General features: G+C 42.0%; 1 protein-coding gene across 4 annotated transcripts in view; it reads left to right on the plus strand.

Annotated features, from left to right (window-relative positions):
- The first annotated feature begins 713 nt into the window (after window positions 1–713).
- TFDP1 (transcription factor Dp-1) overlaps window positions 714–24585 on the plus strand; it is a 51005-nt gene continuing 27133 nt past the window's right edge. For 2 of the 4 annotated variants that reach the window (XM_086482105.1, XM_086482108.1), the window contains exons 1-3: window positions 1402–1473; window positions 2337–2421; window positions 15321–15387. In XM_086482105.1, the coding sequence (XP_086338231.1) occupies window positions 2410–2421; window positions 15321–15387 (79 nt within the window). In that variant the 5' untranslated portion in view covers window positions 1402–1473; window positions 2337–2409. Of the gene's footprint in view, window positions 744–1401; window positions 1474–1735; window positions 1756–2336; window positions 2422–15320; window positions 15388–24585 lie in introns of those variants that run through there. The other 2 variants (XM_086482106.1, XM_086482107.1) reach the window with 2 other exon arrangements.

Raw genomic sequence — 24585 nt, forward strand, 5'->3', positions numbered from 1 at the left:
GACAGAGGTTTCACAGTCTGGAGGTGTCGGAAAGCGCCAGCCCTCAATTTTTTGGTGCAGGTCTGGCCTGATTCAAGGTCGAGAGCAGCACCCGCCTAACGGGAAGCTTTCACTTGGATCGCTGTAAAATCCTAATTTTGGCAACGATCGCTGTAAGCCAACTTGCTCAAGTAACGGCCGGACAAAACGCGATGAGGAAGCACCGGCAGGATGTTGTGGCAACTAACCGCACCCCCCTGCCCCGACGGCTCCCGCTCCTCGCCGCCCGCGCCTCCACAAACCCGCTCAGCAGAGCGGCCGGCCCGGGCTCGCTCCTCGGCCGGGACGCGGGATGGCCAGCGGAGCCTGACCGAACCGGGCCGACCCTCCCCGTGGCGGCGGCGGGGCCCAGGGTGCGGCCCGTGTCCCGCCGCGATAAGGGCGCGGAGGAGGCCGGCGCCTTCCCACCCCCTCCACAGCGCCGCGCGGCAGGCGGCTCGCGCGCGCGCGCGCGGCGGCGAACACGTGCTCGGCGGCGCCGGCGGCGACCGGGGCCGAAGAGCGATCTCGCGCCGATGCTTCCCGCGCGCTCGCTGCGAGCGCCGCAGGGCGGGGAGTCGGAAGGCGCGAAAATCCCGCGCATGCTCCCTCCGCCCATGGAGCGGCGGGCGGTTGGCTTAGCCGCTCCGCGTGTGCCCGTGCAAGGCACGCTACACCCCCGTGACGTCAGCGCGCAGCGTCACGCCGGTGGGACGCACAAAAGTGTAAGTTTCAATTTTTTTTTTCCCCCCTGCCGACGGGGAGGGGGGGGGGGGGCGGGAAGGAAAAAAAAAAAAAAAAAAAGGAAAGAGCGGCGGGGTCGCGCGCGCGGGGCCCGGGGAGGGGTCGTTGCGCTCGCGCCCAACCGCCCCCCGCCCCCCCCTCACACGCCCCCCCCCCCCCCCCCCCCCCCCCCCCCCCCCCCGCGGGCCGCCCCTCGGCGGTCGTCGGTGCGCGGGGCCGGGGCAGCGCCGGCGGGCAGGTGTGCGGGGGGCGGGCGGGCGGGGCGGCGGGGCCCGGCTGGCCGTGAGCCCGCCAGGCTGGCGAGCGGCGGGGGCAGAGGCGGGCTGGGAAGTGACAGCCCGCCGGGGGAGACCCTTCCCCCCGCGCACCACCCCCACCCTCCCCCCCCCGCCCTGCAGCGCGGGCAGGGGGGCGGGTCCTACCGCCCCCCCCCACCCCACCCCGCCCGCGCTGCCGTTGGGGCCGTTGGTCTCCCGCCGCCTCCCCCCACACTCCCCCCACCCCCCCCCGCGCCCGTCGGTTCTCTCCTCCCCCTTCCCCCTCCCGCCGGGCTCGCCAGGCCCGCGCGCGCGCGCCGCCGCACATGTGCAGTTGGGCGCCTCCGCAGCAGCGCGGCGGCGGGCGGGGGGTGCTCCCGCTCCGCGCTCCGGGTCCCTGTCTGGGGGCGGCGGCGGGGGATGGAGCCGGTTCTCTCTGCCTTCGGCCGCTCAGGTGCGGGCAGCCCGGGCCGGCCTGCAGCGGGAGGAGGAGGAGGAAGATGGGGAGCAGCGGGGGGGGGGGGGGAGCAGCGGGGTGCTGCCGCCGGCGGGGCGAGGAGGATGGGGACGGGGTGGCCCCGCCGTCCCCCCGCCTCTCCCCACTGGCGGCGGTGCCGCCTGGCGCGCGGGCGCGTCCCCCCCTTCCTCGTGCCCCCGCCGCCTCTGAGGCGATTAGCGCGGCCCCTCGCTGCCGAGGGGAGGCGGCGGCGGCGGGGCTTAGGGCTTCGCCCGGGCGGTGAGGCCCTGGTCGGGGGGCGCGGTGGGGGAGGCGGGTGGGCGCTGGGTGCCCCAGGCGCGGTGGCCGCTGCCAGTCTCTTGGTGCAGCCGCGGCCCGTCCGCCTGCGAAGAGGAGAGGGGGGTTGCAAGGCCCCGGGGGGAGCTGGCCCTTGGGGCCTACTTGTGCCTGCTGCTGGAAATGGGGGTGGGGAGGAGGAGGCCAAGGGAGTGATCTCTTCCCCCGCCGCTTCTGCCCGCGCCCTGCTCTGCGGTGTTGCAAGGGGCGCAGCTGGACAGGGACTGGCCCAGCGTGGGCTGCCTGCTGCCCCGCTGGGATCGGGTAGGCGCTGGGGGAAGGGCGCTCCTACCAGGGGGGAGCTCACCCCCGCTGTCGGGAGTCTTTCCCACACATGAGCGGGGTGGGGGTGGGGGGTGGGGTGGGGTTTAGGGTGTAAATTGGTGATGACAGGAACTTTTTCTTCTTTAAAAACGTTTTTCTTTAAAAGCTAAATTGTATTTGGTGGTAGTCAGTAATTTCAATTGTAAAAACTTCCCCTCCTTTTATTTTTATGGCTGATGTTTTCTTTGCTTGCTTTCTAGAAAATAGCATCATTGTCTCTGTGTCCTGCAGCCGTCAAGATTTTAAGAGGACTGATTTCTAGTCTTTGGTAACATGGCAAAAGATGTAAGTATATTTGTAGCATATCCTGTGTGGAAGTATAGCTCATAGAATATTTTTGGTTTTATTAACAAAAGCAAACCAGGTCATGCATTATAATAGCTGGCATTAATGAATATATGAAACTTACTTTACCTATGTTGTACTTCAGGCCTAGGCTATGTTTTCCTGTAGATGTAGCAGCATAAACCAGCTTTGGATCTGCAGCCATTTTTTTCAGAGTAATTAATCTTAAAAATTGACTGTGCTCATAAAAGCACTTGGGCCATTGACATTGTGTGTGTTCATACTGAACACTAAAACAACTTGGTTTTGAATTGGATTTAGAAAAACCCAGCAAATAGTGTTCAGGTGATGGGGTTGTCATTGACTGCTGTGGTCAGCTAGCATTGCCTTTCTTGTGTTCAAGGAGGCATCATATGTTCAAGGTACTGAAGGCGGTTCAGTCTACTTATGTGTTCATTGTTTTGTCTCTGTCTACCGAAGATGCTAGGTAGTGTCTGTAAAAACAGGCTTTGGGGACACTTTCATCATAGACTTCCATTACCATTGACGTTACAGGTAGTGGCTTTGATTCTGTGGCCTGTCTTCAACCATGTTTGCTCTTTGCCCATTCCAGTACTTTAAAAAAAAAAAAAAATTGATCAGGTTCTGCCTTTAAGGTGTAATTCATTGTTAATACCTAATATAACTGGGCTTTCACATTTCCTTATTGAACATAAGACAAGATACTACTCCGTTTTCAAATTAGGATATATCTCACCTTCAAAAAAACCTCCAAAACCAGCAGCGTAAAAGCTAAGGAAAAGTGATAAAATTCAAATTCTTAAACAGCAATTGACAATCTAATGTGGGCTGTTGTAGCTTTCAAATAGTGAGAATTTCCGTGAAATAGTGATGGCTTTAACAAGTTAATCTTGTAGAGAATTTTAGTAGTTCAGAAGCAAATGAAAAATATCTTCATGTGTGGAGAAGCAGCGAGAAATACATAGTCACTCAAAGCTTGCCTGGAAGAGATAAGGGTGGCCAAGTGCATTACAGATAGCACAGTTCAGGGAATGAAAGGCCATATAAGCGGGAAGAAAATGAAAGAAGAATGTTAGACTAGGAGATGAAATTGAACCAGTTCAAAGTGATTGAGATACTAAAATACATTTGTTTAGTATTCATTTTGGGGCGAGAGAACAACTTGGAAGAAATGCTAGCACCTGGAAACACAGATGAATGTCCTAGAAGGTCCAGGGGAGCAGAATGAGCATAAGACGTTTAAGAATGAACCTCATTTTTGAGATCTAGCTTATTCTAGAAAAGAGAGTAGTTAAGGGAGGAATAGCATACACAATAATAAACTTCAGAAGTGGAAGAAGATGCTGCAGATAGGAAAAGAAATTGCTTTCAGTATCTTTATTACAAGAATTCATAAGCTGAATTTGGAAAAATGAAAATCTAGGTCAGGTTTTAGGTGAAACTTTAAAGGTACTTGAGCACTGGAACAGGGTAGCTAGAAAGGGTATGAAATCTTAACTGAAGCATTGTCTAACCTGTTCTTAAAAACCTCTACGCATAATCCTGCCTCAGGGAAGAAAGTTGAACTGCTTACCTTTTTGCAGACTATTGCATACCCACCATTACATGATGTCTAAAACGTAGTGAATGCTGGGAAATTTTAAATTTCCAGGTCTGATTATAGGCCTATTAGGTTTGGTTTAATGTTAGGAAATAGAGATGCTAATTGGTATAACACTTGTTTTGGTTTTCAGAAGGGAAGAGAATTGTTCCCATATTTTTTGTCCAAAATCCGAGTTCTTTTCCTAGCGAGATAATGGAGTTAGTCATGATAGAAACAATGTCACTGAATTTCTGGGCACTGAGTCTATGAAGACCTGCACCGCTGTAAATTTAAACATTCTGTCATGGAAATACTGCTGCGATTAATGGCTGGTGGTTCAGCCATGTCACCTATCAAGTGCACTAACTGGCTGTGAGATGTGGTGAAGAAGATGGCATAGTTGATGAACGCCCCCACCCCTTCCTTCCCTTTTTCTCAGCGGAGCTGAGATGGCTAAACTGTGGGTAGGGGCTGTGCTGCTGCGGTGCTAGGTCTGGGCTTCAGGTGGCATTTCCGTGGCCAAGCATGCTTCTGTGCACTCCAGCCTGGGGAGGCAGGCTCCGTGTGTGTCCCAGTCTTACCCTGTGCTGCTGGGACCGGGGCTTGCTCTGGTGAGGGTGAAGCAGGCAGCCCTGCAGAAGAGGAAGGTGTGGAGTCAGGCTGCCGCAAGAGAACATGCTCCTACTGAACCCCTCCTCCCACCTGCCACAGGAGAGCACTTTTCTTTTTCCTTTTGCTGCTCACTTCCAGCTCTTCTTCTGATACCTCTTTGTAAAAACTTCAATTTGAGAACATCTGTTTGAAAAGTCAAATACTTGTAAAAGTTTTCAGACTGAGACTTAACTGCATAATTGAACAAATGGGGAGCATGATGGTGAATACCGGCAAACTCCATGAAATGTTTTTGTAAAGGATTAAATAATTACAAAAGTACTGATCAGGTAAGCTGGCAAGATAATGCTTATGAGCTGTTTGACCCAAGTTTAAATTCTGTTGAATATTACTTTAAAAGTATCGCTCTAATGCTTTTCAGAGTGTACAATAAAGAGAAAATTGATTTTTTTGGAAAATACGTCAGTTTTCTTGGCAGTGGTCAGGAAGCTGGGGGGGGGGGGAAGATGCATTCATATGTAGTATGTTAATTAAGAGCCTGCAGGTGGAGTTTAAGAGCATAATCACAAGTAATGTTGCAGCTGCATAAGTTGAAAAACAATAATGTAGAGAGAGAAATGCTAGCTTGTGAAGGATAAAGTATCTATGGGTAAATCAATTTATTTTTTTGAAGATGTTATATAAAGGGTAGGAGATCTGAAATGCAGTAAGTGTAAAGGGGGAAAAAGGAGCAAACTCATTTTCCAGTGTGATCTGGTAACAGTAGAGAGCATAGGCATTTTCTGTTTTGTGGAAATAAGCACTGTGTGGCGCCAAGAACCAATTGTAACAGAATGAGGCAGATTAGCTGTGGAATATCACATTCAGTTCAGAGGATCATAGTTACGAGAAAGACATTGCTTTTTGTGTAATTTAAAGAAGCAATGAAAAAAAAGTGGACTAGAGAACATCAATTGCAGTATCTCAAGGACTTGTGTACCTTGGGAGTGGGATCATTCTGTTGCTTGTCAGAGGCTGAATGACAAGTTCAGTTGAGGTCAATGGAGTTGGGTATGGCTTGACACGTACGGTTGCACTGTATAGGAAGGTTCTTGGTCTGAGCCAGAGGTAGTCATCATATGCAGACAATCTCCAGAAACTCCAGTTTAGCCAGTATACCTCTTTCTGGTTAACCAGTGTCATTCTCTAAGACTTTGCTGAGTCTACTGTAAACTCTTCACTGCTTAGAAATGTGGCACCTTCTAGGCAGGAGCTGGAGAAGCCAAACATATGTACCGAGGTCCTCAGCTGACTTGTGCTGCTCACTGGATTCATGGGAATAGTTTGGTGGGGAGTACAGTTCTCAGGGTGAAATGGTGACCTGGCCATCCTTGGCATGCTTAAAACTAGGCAGGATGCAGCATTGAAAGAAGGGTCAGGAATTACTGTAGGAAGAAAGTAAATTGGGTAACTTAATTTTTTTGTTTTCCAGCTCCCAGTATAAGATTGAGGACTACCTGCTGGCCACTTTGATATTCAGTTATATATTGAGAATCATCTGTAAATTAAGACAATAAGTACTTTTTAGTATCAATGGTTAACATACCTGCCACCACTGAATTAACAGTTTCTGTAGTGTAGCTGAAGATGCAACTTGTGGTGTGACCCCGTTTCTCCTGTCAGTTACTTCTGTTGCAAATGAGCTGTTGAGGCCTCTCGAGCAGCCGTAAGGAAATAGAAGGTTGCGGCTCTTTTCTGTAGGACCCGTGGTTAAACGGAAGAGAGAAGCAGGAGTCACTTGCAGGAGCTGGGTCTTGCAGAGGGGATAGTCCAATGCATGGTGTTACAGCGAACGCTGAGGGGAAAGGGGCTAGACCAAAGGAGTGAGTAAGACTCCTTCTGAAATTGAAAATTACCTGTATCGAATAGATGAATTACATAAATGACTTCATATAGCAGCAGTTGCTTATGATTGTTTCAGTGGTTCACCATTATTGCATGGACTGTTTTGTGTCATTAAAAAAAATATAATTGCTCATGAAGAACATGCAGTTGAAAACTAATTTGGTGTTTCACAAACTTAAAGTGACACACTGCTGTTAGCCTTCAGGATTTCTCATAAACTAAAATATCTTTCTTGAGAGCTGTTCATGTAGAGAGCTCATGCATTTTACTGTTTCATAGGTTGCCTACAGCGGCATTGGCTTTGGAACCACTTGTTCTAAAATGAGGGGTTTAATTTATTTTTTTTTAATTATGTTTTATTCGACTGTCATCTTTTGTTTGAATTACTTGGAGGGGTTTTTCTCTTGATCTGTAGTTTGCATAAAACTTACTGTGTCTCTTTAGTATTTCATGGTGCTTTTATTAATCCCATTGAGTAGTACCTATGGCCTATGTGTCTGTCTTTGCAAAGGAAGCCCTGTGCACGTGTGTAAATCTGAGGACACCATGTAAGAAGTCCCACCTGCGCGAAGTTCAGCACCCAATCTAACATTACTGTTTAAGAGATCTAGAGATGTAGAGATTAGCACTGAGGGTTTATTTAAATTGAGTATTCAGAATACATTTGGGTATGTAGTTTAATCCAGTGAATTTGTTTCACAGTATTAATAAATAATTTGCTCAAAGAATATTTAAAATAAACCCCACAACAAACTAATTTCTTACCGCAACTTTACTGGATGGGTCAATAGGTCTGCTAAATGTGGGGAAAGAAGTAGATCTGTGCTTCTGTATATTAATTTTGTAAGAACACCACAAAAGTTGTACTTTTTAATAGTTTCCATGTGGTGCATCTACATCAATCTTCAGCAAGTCTTTGTAGTCTGAAAAAGTTACATTTGGGATGGATTAAAAAGAAGAGCCTAATGGAAGTAGGAAAAAGATATATTTTGGATCTTTTTTACGTGATGCACTTTCAATGCCTAGAAAGTATTGAAAAGTCTTCAAAACATTTTTTCAAACTTTTCTTAAAATACCAGCATGTGTTTCTCCTTTTATGTTTAGTTTTGGTTATATGTACTGGGAATTTCAGTGCGGCAGACTAGAGAAGTTAAGTCTTATTGGGTCTCAAGTGGTTCATGCACCTTAATTTTGATATCATTTTAGTTCAGCGACTTCTCGGTAGCTTGATCTATTTCTGTTTGCCTTCAGTGAGTTCTAACGTGTTCAGAAGTTTTCAAACTGAAGAGGAAATAATATTATGAAATTAGGTCTTCTAAAAAGGCATCTCAGCCTGGGATTTCGAATTAATTAGAAAAAAATTGATGTTTAATTTTTTAAAACATGCTTTTTAGGAGAAGGCAGAAGGAAAGTGATCTTCAAGCTTTCCTTTTTACATCCCAGATACGCAATAAGAGCCTCCCTTTTTTTCCCCTATGTTGGCTTGTATTTATAAGTCAGAAAATAGCAACTCAGAAGTTGCCTGCCACCTCACCAATTTATTTGTGTAAATAAAGCATTTTCTTGTAGCCTTTAAGTGTTTAACTTCTTTATTAATAGTACATGTCGATTAATGATAGTGGCTCTGTATAGAGAGATACATTTGTAGTATTACTGGGTAAATACACTGTGCTGGCAGCTGAACACGCTAAACAAAAATACAGCTTTTAAAAGTTGGGTTGCACTAGGCATCACTTATTTTAATGTTTGTATTTGCTTGCCTGGATATCATTTAATGAAGATTTACTGTGGCTAATTAGAAGTGGGAGGAAAAATGGGCCAATCTTTGCTTAACATTTGCTGTGTTGAAGTGGTTCTCAGACAGATAGAGGGCAATTTGATTTTAAAGGCTGATGGTGGTCCCTATCCCCAAAACTGCTGCTGGCTACTTGTCTTGTGTTGTGTTACATTACCTTTGCTAAGGGTCCCTGTATTGCATTAATGGTTGCACAGACTTACTTGAAAATTACGTTGTGGGCTGCTGTACCTTTACAATAAATACACTGATAAAGAGGTTGGTGAGGCAGATGGTTTTGGAATAAGTCCTGTTTAACGTTACTTGTTGCTTTCGGCTGTGGTTCAGATGCTGTTGAACAAACTGCTGTAAAGAATTGATTTGGCTGCAAAAACAAAAGTCTATTGAGGCCAAATCTAGAATGGCACCAGGAGCTAGTTGTGGAAGTGGCTGCTGCTGGTGCCTCTGCATCTGAGTATTTGGTCCAGGAGGACACAAATGGTGCTTTTATTTTCTGATGAGTTTTATGTGGTAGAAGTGGCAAAGCAGTGCTTTGGTCATATTCACCCTAGGAATCTTGTCTTCAGTTTTGCTTCGTTCCTACAACTTAGCAGTTGCTTTAGGGGCAGGCAGCTTTAAATTTTGCAAGGACTGTATTACTTGGACAATTGAGTTACTGTAAGAAACAATGCAGTATCATGATTTTAACTCCTGTGATATTGTTGATCTGTGTGGCTGCTTAGACTGGACCACTATTTGACTCATCTTCAAAATGAATTCTTAATTAATTGTTGCTGAATTCTAGACATGTTGCTCTGTTCAGAAAGAAACAACCAAGACCGCTAATGATCTGGACATATTCTGCAATAAGTAGACCTCTGGTCTCATCCTGAATATATTCAGTGTCCAACTTAGGTGCAGTATCAGTGGAGCCTGTATTCATCCCAAAGCTCAACAATGCTGACCTGAGCTACTAACCTGTATTTAGTTTTTACCTTCACAATTCTGTGTGATCCAGGTCTTTAATATCTAGTACTTTGACTATGCCTCGCTAGTTAAGGTGCTAATAATTCAAATACACTTTTTGGAAAGCTCGTTTCTATGCTATAGCTTGTTGCTGAGTGGTTGACACATTAATCTTGAAGATGCTGCCATGAACTGGGGATGGGGTATGAGCTCTGTTTCAGAAGAAGGCTACTGAGACACAGTAAAATAATGCATCTGAGAATTTTGCAGGATCAGACTCCTATAGCCTGACTTTAAAAGTTCTTTTATATTACTTTATATAGTAAAGAATACTTCTCACCGACTTCATTTGCAAGATGAAATGCAAATGTTTTAAAGTTAAGAACTTTACTTTCCTGCAATCTTCTACTTTATATCTTAATTGCCTTTTAATTTTTGCAAAAAATGAATTGGATGTCCCATAAAAATAGTCTCCTGCACTAACATGATGATTCATTCCCAGAGAATGTTTGTTCTGGTTTCTGAATGAGATGAGAATCCAATGGGAGAAATAGTGCATTATCTTCTTGTTACAAATAACATTTGTAACATGCGATAGGGGTGAAAGAAGGATTAAGGTGTTTTATGCAGCGTTGTTTCTGATGATAAGCTTTTCTCCCCTTTGTAGCTGTGCAAGTTTTCTGGTGAGTTTGTTTGTTGCTTCCTGATACTAAAATAAGGCAACCAACCCCCCCCCCCCCCCCCATTGTCAGTGAAGTGGCACATAGTGAAATTGCATGGCATAGGGCCTTGACATTTATTGCCTGCTCTTAAGCAGTAAAATGACTAGGGATTGCCATTCTGTATGGATCAAGTTAGGTGCAGTTTGCACAAGACACGTGGTCGTTTGCTAGTGGGCTTTGCACATGCTCATAGACAGCAGAGGCATCCTCCTGACACCTTTGACAAGCTCTGAGAGGAAGTGTACACTAATGGGAATACTTATTCCCAATTTCTCCATTTTCTGATTCTGTCTTTGCTATTTCTTTCCTGATTTATTTTGGTCTTCTCAGCATCCCAGCTTATTTACCCTTTCTGTTGCAGTTTAGAATAGATTGTATTAGTCTTCTCTGTTCCCATGTTCTTCCCTTCTCACAGGATTTGGTCTCCTTGTTCTATTAAAGCTCTCTTTTTAGGTTCCCAGCAGTTCTGTTGCCTATACTTTTTCAGTGACTCCCAGTTTCTTTACCTCAACTCTTAATCTGCCATCTTCCCTCTGATTTTCTAGCTCACTTTCTGTCTCTTTCCAAGCCAGTCCCAAAATTGTCTGTGTTTTTTTTTTTTTCTGTCCTGTTCTGACTCCCATTCTTTAACCATTGTTGTATGTTTGGCATTCACATCTCTTGTTTTGTTGTCAATCCCAGTCCTGTGCCTCAGTCAAGTGGGCTTGATCTGCTGTTAGTAACGGAAAATTTCTAGTCTGAGAAATACCTTTTGGCAAATACCTCTGTTGCCATTTCTCTTTACCATTTTTGCACTTTTTAGCTCTTTTTCAGGGATTGTACTTAAAATGGGCTCATTAACTAGACGCAAGATAGAAGAGGTATTTCTGTGGCACAAAAGCACCGTCCTGTTCCCCGTATTTTCTTATCTCAGAGTAGTGGGGGGAGCCTTCCTCTCCGGTTAAACCTGATAGACATGGCATGTGTGCTTGTTGAGTCTCGTTTCGGTGGAACTTCTTGGTCATGCTTTTATAGGCTTCTTGTCCTTTAGTCCAAATTCAGCTTGAATCTTTCCTGTTTGGTTTAAAGGTTTAGTGAGTAATTCTATGCCAATTTTTATTAAGAAGTTGAGTTGCAAGTCTGGGAAGCTGTGGAACAAATGATACTTTTGTTGTAAGGGTGTTGAGTTTCTAGTGCGTAACTTCAGAGACCACAAATATTAGCTTGCTAGTAAGATATTAAACTGTTCTGTAATAGTCTGCACTAAGGGATTTTTTACTAAGTGAAATTCTCTGCATTTTTAGCAAATTTTATTTCAGCTTAACTTTAGTCCCATCAAAAAGGTATTTCCCAATTTGCTGACTTTGAGGCTGAGGGCACTTGCAGTGCTTTTCAGCTTTTACTTGTAAACAAAACAAAAATAGACTTCCCAGTTCTTAGACTGCTGATGATCTCATAGCAGGCCAAAGCTAACCTCAGTTGAATTTTTGATATGTTTAGTCCATCAGTTGATTTCTTTTTCTTAGGAGTTCTGAATGATGGGGTGACACAAAGCCTAGGTTGGTGGTTGGGGTCTCTACTCCAGCACAGCTTCCACAGTTAAAATTACCAGGTTTATTAATTTGTCTAGTGGTCTTTAACCATCTTCCCCTGGTCTGTGGAAAGGAGATCCTAAGTTATTACAGTTTAGATGCTATGCTGAGTGTCAAAAGCTATTTTTTTAAATCATTGTTGATTTTTGTTGTCATGTGAAAAGGAGAAAGGGTGTATCTGCCCGTTTAGGATACTAGGAGTTTCTTCATGTAGCCGTAGAGAAGTATAGGTAGTCAACATGCTTCTTTGAAGAGGAAAACAGTGCCAATTGTGAAGTTGCACACACTTAATAAGCTTTCAGAATTTCAAGCAGCACTGGTCTTACTATCAAATGAAGAAATGCATCTTGAAATTGGGAATCATGAAAAGAGGAAATATGTGGGAAACATTGTGGAAAATGAAAATTGTGAAAAAATGTGGAATACGAAAAAAATCACATTATCAGGGGGAAAAAAACTCACCAAAATACCGTGTTACAAGTAGCTTGATAAGGCCTGAAAAGTATGTCTATCTTCCCATCAGAAAATAGAATTTCTGTGATATCTAAAACTTCCTTGGCAGAAGGTTACTTTTCCATTGGAGAAAATCAGATACTTCTTGCTGGTGTGGGTTTTTTTCGTTTGTTTGTTTGCTTTGTTCCTTGTGAATCTGTGACCATGATGGGAGCTATGGTCACATTTTCCTCCATTTTCTTTCTTTTGAGCACGGCACTATGCTAGATAGGTTATAGAGGAGTAATTCTGGTCTCTCCTCCAAAATAATCTGGCTTGAAAAGTAGTGAGGATTTCTTTGAAATACACTGAGGTGTTTTTTTTTTTTACCTTGTATTTTCATTTTAGAACAAAGACACCAGCATTTCTTATAGGATGGAAGTTTTGCTTTTCAATTTTCTCTTGCCAAAAGCTTGTATCTGTGACTGAGGAGACTCTAAACTAGTGATAAATTTTGATAACCTTAGAATTAAACAGTGTATCCAGAAGTATGAAGGGCATACTGAGGCTGGAGTAACAGAATTTTCACTAGAAATCAGTTTTCATTATGAGTAATAGCAGCTGAGGGTGTTATTTGCTGTGGGATTTGGTAGGTTTTTTTCCAGCTAGTTTTCTTGGAGTCTTTCCTAGGCATATTCTTACGAATGAGTTGAATATTTACCAGCCATTTTATCTGCTAGAGCTGAACCTTTAGTAAGACACTGGTGTGGAAAGGTGGTGGAACTGTAACTGCTGTACTCTTCATCAGTGTGGTGGTTCCTGAGGGGATTCTTCTTCTTGTTCAGTGGTTGCTATTCTCTGATTTTTCACAAATTGTATTCTCTTATTGATTAAATGCAATGTTTTTCGCAGATGTTCTCCAGTTTGTCAGCAACTTGTGTAACTTCAGTCACAGAAAAGCGTGGTCCAAGGCACATAGCACTAACCTGACCTTTTGTGATGCTAGGTTAGATTGTAGGTTTTGGAGTTGCATATCGTTTTGGGTAATATTTTTCACTGTGTATTTTAATTATGTAAAGAAAACTTGAAGCTTATGAGATTATTTGATACTATGGTATGGTTGCTTGAATACTTAAGAATAAAATGAATTAATATAAATGGTTATGCTGGAGACCATACTAGTTAAAAAAAAAAACCAAAACCACAGGAAGGGACCAATAAGTAATTGATTACTGAATTGCCTAATTTGCTAGTTGCTGAAATAGCGATTTGCATTTAATGCTTGAATTTGCTGAATATTGCAGCTTAAATACTTGGTTTTGGATTATCACTGTAACTGACATGTGAAAGTAAGTTTGCTTTTGCATATTTGAAGTGATGAAGGGATTTAATAATTCAAAATTATTAAATTAATATGCTTCTAAAATGAAAGACATTACAGATTAAACCAGCTATTTTCTTGGTGGTCTCCTCATCACAAACTCAAGATATTAAATGTCTTTTCAGTCTCATTGATATCTTTCTGATTCTGGTGGAAAAGAGAATTTGCAAGAATCATTGAGTACAAGCCTTCTCTTTCTGCTGCTGAATAGAAACTGAAATATTTAAAGAAATTATGACAATGAGACTGCGCTTCTGGTGTGGTTTAACACTGTTGTGAAATTGAGGTAGAATGGGAGTATAATGTAACACTTGCCCAAAAATTCATTGTCATATATGACACTTCGGATTCTCGTGTTCTGGAATGTCATATTGCCGTAGAGTGCAGCTCTAGTAGCATTTCTGTAGCTATAATCACATCTTTGTACGTGATTCTGATTTCACATTGAAGAGTATACCTTCTTTCTTTGAAAGTGTCTGATACAGTCTGTTGCCCTTCTGAATTACATGGTAAGTGTGGTGAAGAGTTAGGCTTATAAAAAGCTCTGCTGCCTGGGAATAGGGCAGTAGAACTGTGGTGTGTTCAAGTGGACCTTTGCATCCCTGCTGTGGGCAAGATGGAGAACAGGCAGCGTTTGTGTACCGGGAAGTTGTTTGCAGTCTCCTTAAAACAATACTGTTTCATTACTTTTGGGGGTTAAATTAGCAGAATGGAGGAAGGAACTGCCACAGGCTCTTCATTCTACCTGTCCGTTCCACTGTCTCCTCACTTATGTTTTCTTTGTGCCACCAGGTCCTCATCGCTGCCATGCTGTTACAGGCCACTACTCTTCATGCTTCCCTTAGCAGGATTTCTCTTCTGTTCACTAACCAGCCTGACCCCAGTGCTCGATCATCTCTCCCCCCAGCTCCCCTTCACCGAGGAGAGAAAATTTCCTGTTTTGTAAAGTTCCCAGTCTGTCTTAAGAAATCATTGCTGTTGTACACCTGGATAACAGCAGCACCACAGCATCCTCTAGTGGCTTGCTTGGTTTGCTGAACTTCTGGCAAACCGTGAGTCGGGCTCTTCAGGTAGACTTGTAAGGGAAAACCTTTGCTGCTGATTGACAGCAAACCACTTGTCGCTTGAAGATCGGCAGTAGCCTGCAAGTACCAGCTATGCACAAAATGCAGCTAGGGACTTTTCAGCCTCTCTAATGCCACATGCTAAATTATGGTTAAGTACAAGTGTTCACCTTCTTGCTGTTCTGTCTAAATGGAAACAGCCGTGTGTCCTGTGTTTGTTATTTTTTCAGAATAATTGTTTTGTCTGGAGATACCAAGGAATTACTGCATCAAGCATTTTCTGTCCAAAAAATTAATAGTATTTTTTAAAATAGTGCCTACTGTGAGCTTTCTCAAAGGACGATGATTATGTTATAAACTTGTATGTCGTCCTATAGCTCTTTCACTTAAGAGCTTTGTATTTGGATCTTTGAAAAAAATAATAATTGAAAAAGTCAAAGTATTTCTTCTTAATGCCTTTTTCTTCTGATTAAAATGGCTTAAGGCAAGCTCTGCCACCTCTGTTGATTTTGCTATAATGTTGTTAACTTCTGTGGTAGGCAAATAGTGCCTACACAAAGAAAGGTGTAGTCGCAGGTGTCTGTTTCTTACCAGAAGGATGTTCAGCTATCTGTTAAAACAGTGCATGTATGCTATAACACCTTAGGACACAAAATAGAAAAGGAGGTGTACGCTGATTTTCTGCTTGCTTTTTAAGAATATGGTATTTGTAAAATCAATAGTTTAGAATTTGGCTGATACTATGCCACAAACAGAGCTGTTACATAGTGGCAGACGTATGTCAGAATGTGAGTGGTAGCAGCAGAGACTTCCGGGGTGATACCTTCCACCTTTAACAGTAAAAGGCTATCTGTGTCTGTAAATTTAATAAAAGTTACTTTCTTTAACAGGCTGGACTAATTGAAGCTAATGGAGAGCTTAAGGTGTTTATAGACCAAAACCTAAGTCCTGGAAAAGGTAAGAACACAATTTTTAGTAAGACTCTCCATTTCTTGATTTTTAGTTGCTATGCTTATTACCGGCTTTAAACTGCTTTCTTAGCATGGTTTTTGTAAAGCTTTCCTTAGGTTGTCTTTTATATAATCAGCAAGTGAACTGTAGATTTTCTGTGTTTATAATTGTCTTTAAACTGTATGATGTTCAGTGATGGTTTGTCATCCCATACGTGACCTTCTCACTAGTGTAGCTTGTGTTTAAAGGCCAGGATGGTCTTAAAACATCTTTTGGGGCACTATGTTTTAGCAGATGGGGAAAATGCAAGAGTGTAGAAGTTTAAAATGGGTTATGACCATGGGTTATGAACCCACACAGTGCAAGCCTATCTGAAAAAATATCTTGAACAGAACTGTTTTGGACTTGCAGATAATGGCTGTGCATATATGATAGCGTAATGTAATCAAGCAATTGAATAAAACACAGGCTATAAACTTGAATTTGATATGTAAGCTCAAAAACTAAGAATATCTAAGCATTTGGGGAGTTATGAGCTGCACTTTACAGTTAGCATAGTTGGGGGCAAAACCCAAGCACCACTGAGTTGCGGTCGCCTGCTGTTCTGGACAGCTATGTCATATAACCTCTTCTGTAAAGTGATTATGCTGTATGTGAGGATGAGATTTTTATCCTCTGTGTTCTTATGGGAAGGCTGTTTCCATAGTGAGACTGTAGAACTAATCTCTGTTTTCCAGTTAAGTGTATTCTTGCCAGTTTATGCATTTTGCTGGTGGCAGTGTTATTTTTCAGCTTAATAGTTTTCTTCGGTATGTTTGACTGCTCTTTGTAAATAACAACTGGGTATCTTAACAGTCTTTAGTTTGACAGGCCAACTAGCTACTGTGTCCTAGATTCCTCATCAGGCAAGCTCTTTGTCCTCTGCATTTTCCTTATCATCGTTCTTTGAGCCTGTTTGATTGCTTTCATCAACTTTCTTGAATGCAAGTGACCAAAATAGTATATAAGACTCCAAGTGAAGTGTCAGTCGTATTTGTAGGGAAGTATTAGTAATTTTTCTATGCAATGTTATGTTTGGTTCACAGGCATCTTGCAATAGATTTTGGTGAAACGGACATTTTCCTTTGTTGTTGCTTCTAAATGATGTTAGTCCGGTTTACTCTTGTGTGTGACAGATGGTGTGCTTGGATAGGCTGAACTAAGTAGGGTGAAATTTATTAGGACAGAGTCACCTACTTTTCTTGTCTGATGCTCTCATACACCTCACTGTTGACAAACCTATTGACTTTATGCATTGTTGGATTACACTAGTATTCTCAGGTTAACCTGTAGTCCAGTTCAGGTGAACTCCATTAGTATTACTGCTCTCGTCTTTATACACCATTTCAGGAAACCTATTTAAGCGTTTATTTTCACAGCCTGCGGAACTTCTAATTTCTGTCACCACCAATTTAACTAACAGTCTTTCTAGGTACATCAGGTGTTTTATTGGAATCTCACTAGCCTCTGTCTTTGACATTCCCTTGTCTAAAATACACATTGCTGTACAAGAGGGGCTGTCTGAGTAATCTGACATGATCTACTTCTGATGGAGAAGGCACTAAGGGTTGAATAACTGACACTTATTAACTGGTCCACGTTTATGTTTGTAAACGCAGTCGCACCCCCCTGAACAAAAAAAGTGTGCAAGGTACCTGATCTTTGACAGCTGTACCATTTTCCCTACTCCTATGGACAATAAAACTGATGTTTTTGTCAGGGCAGATACTTGAGACATTTTACACCCGTTCAGGCATCTGTGTCTAGACTGTGTAACAGTCAGTGGAGAGCTTGTCAAAACAGACATTGCAGTCTAGACAGCAAGAATTGGAAACGTGAATCTTCCATTATTAAGTAGCTGTTAAAGTAGAACTGGGCAAAATAGAGGCCATTTCATTGCTAAAATAAAGTGATTAAATAGTTTATTACAGGCCTACAGCTCCACCGGTTTGGGAGTTGAGCTCTATTCTCAGTGTTTACCACCGTGAATAATAGAAGCAGACTAATCTAACCTCAGTTAATTTCTGCACCTCAGTGGTTTTAGGGGAGTTTTGTGAAGTTAATGGACAGCAGCTAATTCTTAATATTGAGAAGAAACAACTGTTTCTCTTGGCTTGATCCTTTCATGTTTCTTGTCTCTAACTTGTCTGTGTTTTATATGCAGGCTCTGTAGTCTTAATCAGGGCTTAAAATAGCAAATGTTTTGTCACTAAATATTCAGATATATATCAGAATTTGTTCACTAAAGAGGTACTCATTTTCCCTTGCCACTTTTTGATAACTTTTAGGGTTTTTGTGTAGACTTTAAATGTTGGAATTTTAAATGTAGCTACTATACACAAAAGTACTATGTGCTTTCTAAAAGTAGCTGGCTACGTTACATGCCATTGTATCAGAGTCCAGTCCTCTGACGTCTTGCTAAGCTTGTGCAAAGTTTCTCTTAATTTCACAATGAAGAGGAGTCAGTCCACAGCAATAGATAAAAAACACGGAATAAGCTTTCCACAGGGTAGCAGAAGTGTATCTGGTGTACTACTTAGGCTGAGTTGAAGGAGGTCAAGAAAGTATCTTTCTATTCTTCTCTGGTGGTCATTATTAAAAATGGGGGATTTCTTTCTTTTTTTTTTTTCTTCCCCTTTGCATTTGTATTTCTTAAAAGGAAGGAGTCTTTTCTGGAAATTGCAAGTCAATCACAAGGAGAGTTTGAGAATACATTGCATTATTGATATGGGATCAAATCTCCCTACTGTGTCAGATGAGCGGTTTGCTTAGCCCAGTCCGCTGCCCCCAGCAACAGTACTAGAGCAGGCTCTTTGGGGAGAATGCAGGAGCCTGGCTGCTTTTTGAAGTTCACTCTCCTTACACTCTCACAGTACTCAAGGTAATTGCATTAGTAATATTAGAGGGTGCATTCCAGCAGCTTTTTGGAAAAATCCAACTTTGAGAGACTCAGCAAATTAAGAAGGCAACCTCAACAAGAAACTTAATGATTTGCTTCAGTTTCCACATGTTGCCAGCCAGATGTGAAAGGAGGAGGAGCTCAGCTGTCAGAGGAATACAGGTTTTGTTGGGGGGTGTTAAAGAGGACAAAAAATTACTTGTCTGCTGGGTCATAAGGACATGCTTGCAAAAACATGGCTTGAGAGAAAGAGAGCAGAATATTTTTCTTGAAATGGTTCTATTGTAACACTTCCTGAAAGTTCTATAAGGTGGGAGTGGGACTAAGTGGTAGGATATGAATCAACTATGAAAGATAAGCAAAGCTTGATTTTTCTGGCCAAAACAGGTTATTATGCAACAATTCTTACAGCCTGAACAGCTTCGCTGCCACACTTTCAGAGTAGCCTGTGACTTCTATAAATTTTCAATCTGCACTGGCAGAAATCTGGGGACTGTGAATAGGTTATTTTTAGACTGAGTTTTGTTAGGGTATGTAGCTGTTGTTTCTTAGATGAATGATGAAAAGGGGACATCACTTATCTTGCTCAGTAGTTATGCTGAACAGTTCTGCTGAACAGCTTGCTCAAAAAGTCCAGAAGCCGTAGAATCTGGGAGAGAGAGGGTATGTTAGGGAATTACCTCTGTATGCAGTCCTGTCCCTCCATTCATTCCCTGATTATCCACTAACATCCACTGTCTGAAACAGGTTACCAACCTAGGCAGCCTTTTTACTTCAGCTAGTGGCGACATGCTTCAGATTAATTCATTTGGAGAGACTGATCTCAACCGTGAACTCCAGATTAAGATTTTTGTTTTAAAGCAGAGACTGACTTTATTTGTTTTAAGAGAATAAAATAGTTAAATAAATAAAAAAAAGTTTAGTTTATAATGCATGTAATTTTGAGTAAATTGGTCATGGACCATTGTAGAAAATGGTCTCAAATTGACTTTCTTTGAAGTCATCTTTAGTGTGGAGTAAGGTATCTGTCTGTATGTGGTAGAAATGAGCTGGAAGCTTGTGCTTCCTCCAGTGCTTGTGCAACCTCCAGAAGAGGTTGGGTGTAAATTCACCTTTGTTTTCGATACCTGTGTGTATTTCCATAACTGGAGTGTAACACCTCATTTAGCCCTGAAATAGAACAGCATTCTGTGGAGCTGCTCAAGCAAGGTGCGAGTTTTCCCTTGTATGAAGATGACGCCATTAGTTCTGCTCACCAGAGGAAGATTTTCTCTCTGCCTACTTCTTTTCCTGCACCACTGAGAATTTAGTCTAGAGGGCTGATTCTTAAAGTAAACTTGAGAAAGTATCAGTGGAGTGATACACCAGTTATATCAACTCCTGTTTGAGCTAAGGCCATATTGATTCCCAGATCTTATAAAGGTTTCAGAAAACGTACCATCTAATTAGTTTTTCTTCTTGATGCATATGTTTGGGATAAATTTGTTTACTTTCTGAGTATTTGGCAGTCCTTGGATGAGGAAACTTAGGTAATGAGGGTTTCCAGAATGCTTGGCTCCAGGATGGTGCTGTTGAAAGACTCTTAACTTCTTGAAGGACACAAGGTATGACATTCACATCTTAGCACAGCTTTCTTGTTAAGCATAAGGTCTGCCGAGTTTGTAGTCAGGTAGGGTTAAGTGGCACAGATCCCCAGTTGTGTCAGAGTGGATTGTTTTGGTACAAGTATGACTGAAAGGTTTGGTGTACTTGGTAACCAGGAACGTGGTCTTCTGCTATAGCCCTGTTCAGGAGAGAAGCAGCAATGTAATGTGCAGTGGGTGTCTGAGAAGGGAGGTTTTTCTTTCAGGAAATCCTGAGCAATGCCAGGTGCTTTTCAAATGTAGCTTTACTAGTGGCTGCTAGTGAGTTAACATGTGTGGCAAAAGGCAGCTGTGTACCCAAATGTCCTCTCACTGATGAACTCTAATAAAGCCACTTGATTTTATATCTGCTGCTTGTCCTGTGCTGTTTTATTTACTGTCAGCTTCAACTGTGATGTGGTGGAGGAATGCAAAATCCCACTGCAAGTTTTCTGGGCTCATTCCAAAATATTCAATTGCGTTTTTTTTTGCTCTAAAGCCTCAGTTACTGAGAACATCATTACACAGGGCTCTTTGCTTTGCTTGTTCCCTGTATTCAGGAATGGGTTTTGTGGAAATTGTGCCTAAATTAATCCCGGTAAACCCTCAAATTATTGTTTCTATTAATAAAAAAATAAAGTTGTTATTTATAAAAACGTCAAAGGTCAAGTGAGGAAAAGCTGTAGGGGCACCCAGATGGTGATTTATAGCTCTGTCCCTTTTCTGGCAGTAAGAAAAAGGATTCTGGGGAGGCTGGTCGGCAGCAGGCTCAGTAGCAGTCAGCAGTGTGCCCTGGCAGCCCACAGAGCAAACCGCATCCTGGGGTGCATCAAACACAGCATAACCAGCCGGTCAGAAGAGGTGATTATCCTGCTGTGTTCAGGACTGGTGTGGCCTCACCTTGAACGCTGAATACAATTGAATGCGTCCACAGGAGGCCAGTAAAGCTGGTGAAGGGGCTGGAAGGTGTGTCCTGTGAGGACTTTGGGTTGGTCTAGTTTGGAGGGAAGGAGGCTGAGGGGCTACCTCATTGCTCTCTGCAGCTTCCTGAGGAGGGGAAGTGGAGAGGGAGGTGCTGGTCTCTTCTTCCTGGGACCCAGGGACAGGACACATGGGAATGGCTCAAAGCTGCACCAGCCAGGGGAGGTTCAGACTGGACATCAGGAAGCATTTCTTTACTGAGGGCGTGGTCAGACCCTGGAACAGGCTCCCTAGAGAGGTGATCGATGCCCCAAGCCTGTCAGTGTTTAAGAGGCATTTGGACAATGCCCTTAACAACGTGCTGTAACTTTGGGTCAGCCCTGAAGTGGTCAGGCTGTTGGACTAGGTGGTCATTGCAGATCCCTTCCAACTGAAATACACTATTCTAAATTGCTGTATCCAGGACAGAATAAGAGAGTGGTTCAATTGAGTAAAATTCCAAAGTGACTTGCTTGACTGTAACTGCTTACTTCTTGTATACCTTAGTTACAAGGCAAAGATAATATCATTTGGGTATTTTAATTGTTACTTTAGTTCGTTTCCATTTGGGATTAAAAAAAATAATAATTTTTGTTAATTCCTGGCTTTGCTTTGGATATCCACCTGTCTAATTGCTTAAACCTGAAATGGCTAAAATTCATTCTGTACATGGACTTTGAGTGATAATTATAATCAGAATTAATTTTGAGGGTTAGAAAATACATACGGGATGGAAGGATGGAAAGAATTTTTAATAGGTGCTGAACCAGTAAAACTTTTTGTGTCTTCTAAAAGTTATTTGTTTAACGAATTTTAGAGACAGGTATTTTGCTCTTCCAGGAGGCTGCATTTTGAAGAAAATGGCTACATTCTGGTCCTTGCTATATTCGGATTAGAGTTGATATTTAAGTATTAAATAGAACACTGTTCAATTCTAATCCTGTGCCTTGCTTGTGAAGAAATTTGGGTGAAAGAAATTATCTGCTTCAGAATAGTGCAAGGGAAAAGATAAACAATGGTATTTAATGTTGCATTGAAATGAAAGCTCTTAATTTTAAAATTACTTGGAAGGAAAATTTGGATCTTCTGTCATGCCAGTAGGTGGCATTATTGGTATACAACAATTGTAAAAGATGTTCTTAGCTTCTTTCACCTCTTACACTTTAAAATAAGGTTTCACATTTTATGGGCATAAAGGACTTTAGTTTTATTTTCATTTCAGATTGAAATTGAAAAAAAGAAATTGAAATTGAAAAAAAAAAAAAAAAAGTAAATTTTTAGAGTCTTACATTTCCACACCACCAAACTGTAAGATTGTCTTGTTCTTTTTATTTGTGTAACAAGAAACTTTTGCCATGTAATGTTATTGTCAGTTCTATTTTCAAGATCAAACTCGCTCTGATTTTTGGCAGTGACTGGAATTTTTCCTCTGGAACAGAAGTAGAGATCTATTTCAGAGGCTGTGATTCATGCTTTAGCAAACAAATATATGTCTGAACATTGGTTGTAAAATGCCTGTGTATTATTGCAGCTGAGGTAAATCGAAGCAATTATTATTATCTAAAGTCAAGCTTAGGAAGTAAAACTGTTGCTGCAAATAGGAATGATATTTTGAAAAGTCTAATTAGACCTTTAAGAACTCTAGAGGTAGACCACACAATCACTTCAAGACAGACTTGAAAATACTGGTTTGTAATAGCTAAAATATTACTAGTCATGTCTAAGGATGCTAGGAATCACCTGAAAGTCTTGAGTTGATGTAAGAAATTACTTAAGAACTTACTAGGACTATGCACTGGGGAAGATCAATATCTTTGTAGTCAGAATTGCTGTATAAGCCTGTTTGTTGTCTTAATAGGATGGTACAACTTGCTCACTAAGCAGAAGTATTTTTACTTGGCTTGGCACATAACTAGAGACAATTTTCTGTGTGTTGTCAAAGCTTATGGTAGGTTGATATCCTTCAAAGAAAGCTCAGTGTTTTCTGAGAACTAGCATATATGTAACTAATCCTAAAATATCTATGGTGTTTGTGAGAGAAAGGTTAAAAACTGCAACTTCACAGGAATGACATCTGAGGAATCGACTCCTAGGATGTAATTGTCACCTCTGTCTTCCTTCCCAAATCTTCTTTACCAAACCCTTTATACATATTCTGTGTATATTTAACCTAATAATCTAAAACTAGTCAAGTTGATGCTTTTGTGGTAAGAAATTATTTTCTTTGAAGGTGGTATGGACTGGATAAAAGCACTTTAAATGGCACTGCATCTGTAAACTAATGTTTTTATCCTAGCTGTGTCTTTAAGACTCCTCTTGCACTTGGAAGAAAGCAACAGTTCAGTCTCAGTGTTTTAGGGTAGACTTTATAAAGCAAAATGCATAGAAAATACTGAAAACAGTCCTTGAGGGAACTGCTTGGATTTGATTTCCATTTCACCAGTATCTAGTGTTGAGGTTGAATTAGATTGTTGTCAAGCATTGCATTGGTCACTGTCCTGGAACAGGTTAACGGGTTTGAGACTTTAGTACACAGTTCCCTGATGTTACGATGCTTTGAGGTAGAGAAGGAGGTAAAGCCTGTCCCATTAATTCATACAGAAAACTTTTCTTGTTTTGGTGTTGATATGATACCTTGTTGTTCCAGGGAGTTTCTTGTAGACCTTTCTTTTATTACCTTTTCTTCAGTGGTAGTTGTGTAGATAAGTTGAGGACTTCCCTCAGCTTATTTGGTTGTGCCCTGACTGCCGTACCAGCTTTGTGTAGCTCTCATGTTCTGGGCGTTATTTCCCATCTTGACTGTAGATGATATTCTGAGCTCTGCTTCACTGCTGTGCAAAACAGGATTCATCTCTGTCTCAGCTTCAGAGATTGTGCACCTGGGTTTGAACTGCATGAAGATTTGAAACCTTCTAGAGATTCTTTCACTCTCTAGTGAGCTTTTTGGATTTCATTATTTGAAGTCTTCAGTGGCACATATTTACTATTATTTCTATGTACTAGGCAGTCATGTTGAGTAATGAACTTAAGTTTTTCCTAAGATCTGCCTTCCTTATCTTTCAGTCTCCATGATGAGATTTCATGAGGTCTCCCATACCTTAAAAAAAAAAAAGCCACAAAACAAATGGGGTTTTTGTTAGATTTCTGTTGCTTGGTAATGCCTTGAGGAAGAAAAACTATAGCCTGGTCACTGGGCAGTTTTTCCTGAAGCCATTGACTTGGGAGTTAGTGGTGGAAGTTTCCGTGGTGGCAGAGAAGCCAAGTGAAAGTGGGCAACTGGAACTTTGAAGTGTATAGGATAAATTGCTCTAAGGCATATTGCGTCAGTTTTACCAACAGTGGCCCTAACAATTGGATAGAATGGTACCTCTGATTATTGAAAGGTATTTTAGAAGTAGCTCATCTTTTTGTAATTCTTGCATCTTTTTTTTTTTTTTCCCCATGTTGGAAATAAATGCGTTGTCTTGAACAGAATCCAAAGAGTTAGAAAGCTTCTGTACATCTGCAGTTCTGAATTATTTCGAACTGTGGTTTTTCTTTTTGTTCGCAGGAGATGCAGGTGTCTTGCTCTTACTTTACTAGGGATGGGATACTACTAAAAGCATACTGACATGTCAGCTACATGGCTGAGCTAGCCAAACGGAACTTTCTTGAGTATAATGGTGGCAAATAAGAAATAGCTGG

This window comes from Leptosomus discolor, chromosome 1 (assembly GCF_034619465.1).
Source record: "Leptosomus discolor isolate bLepDis1 chromosome 1, bLepDis1.hap2, whole genome shotgun sequence".
NCBI classification, from domain to species: Eukaryota; Metazoa; Chordata; class Aves; order Leptosomiformes; family Leptosomidae; genus Leptosomus; species Leptosomus discolor.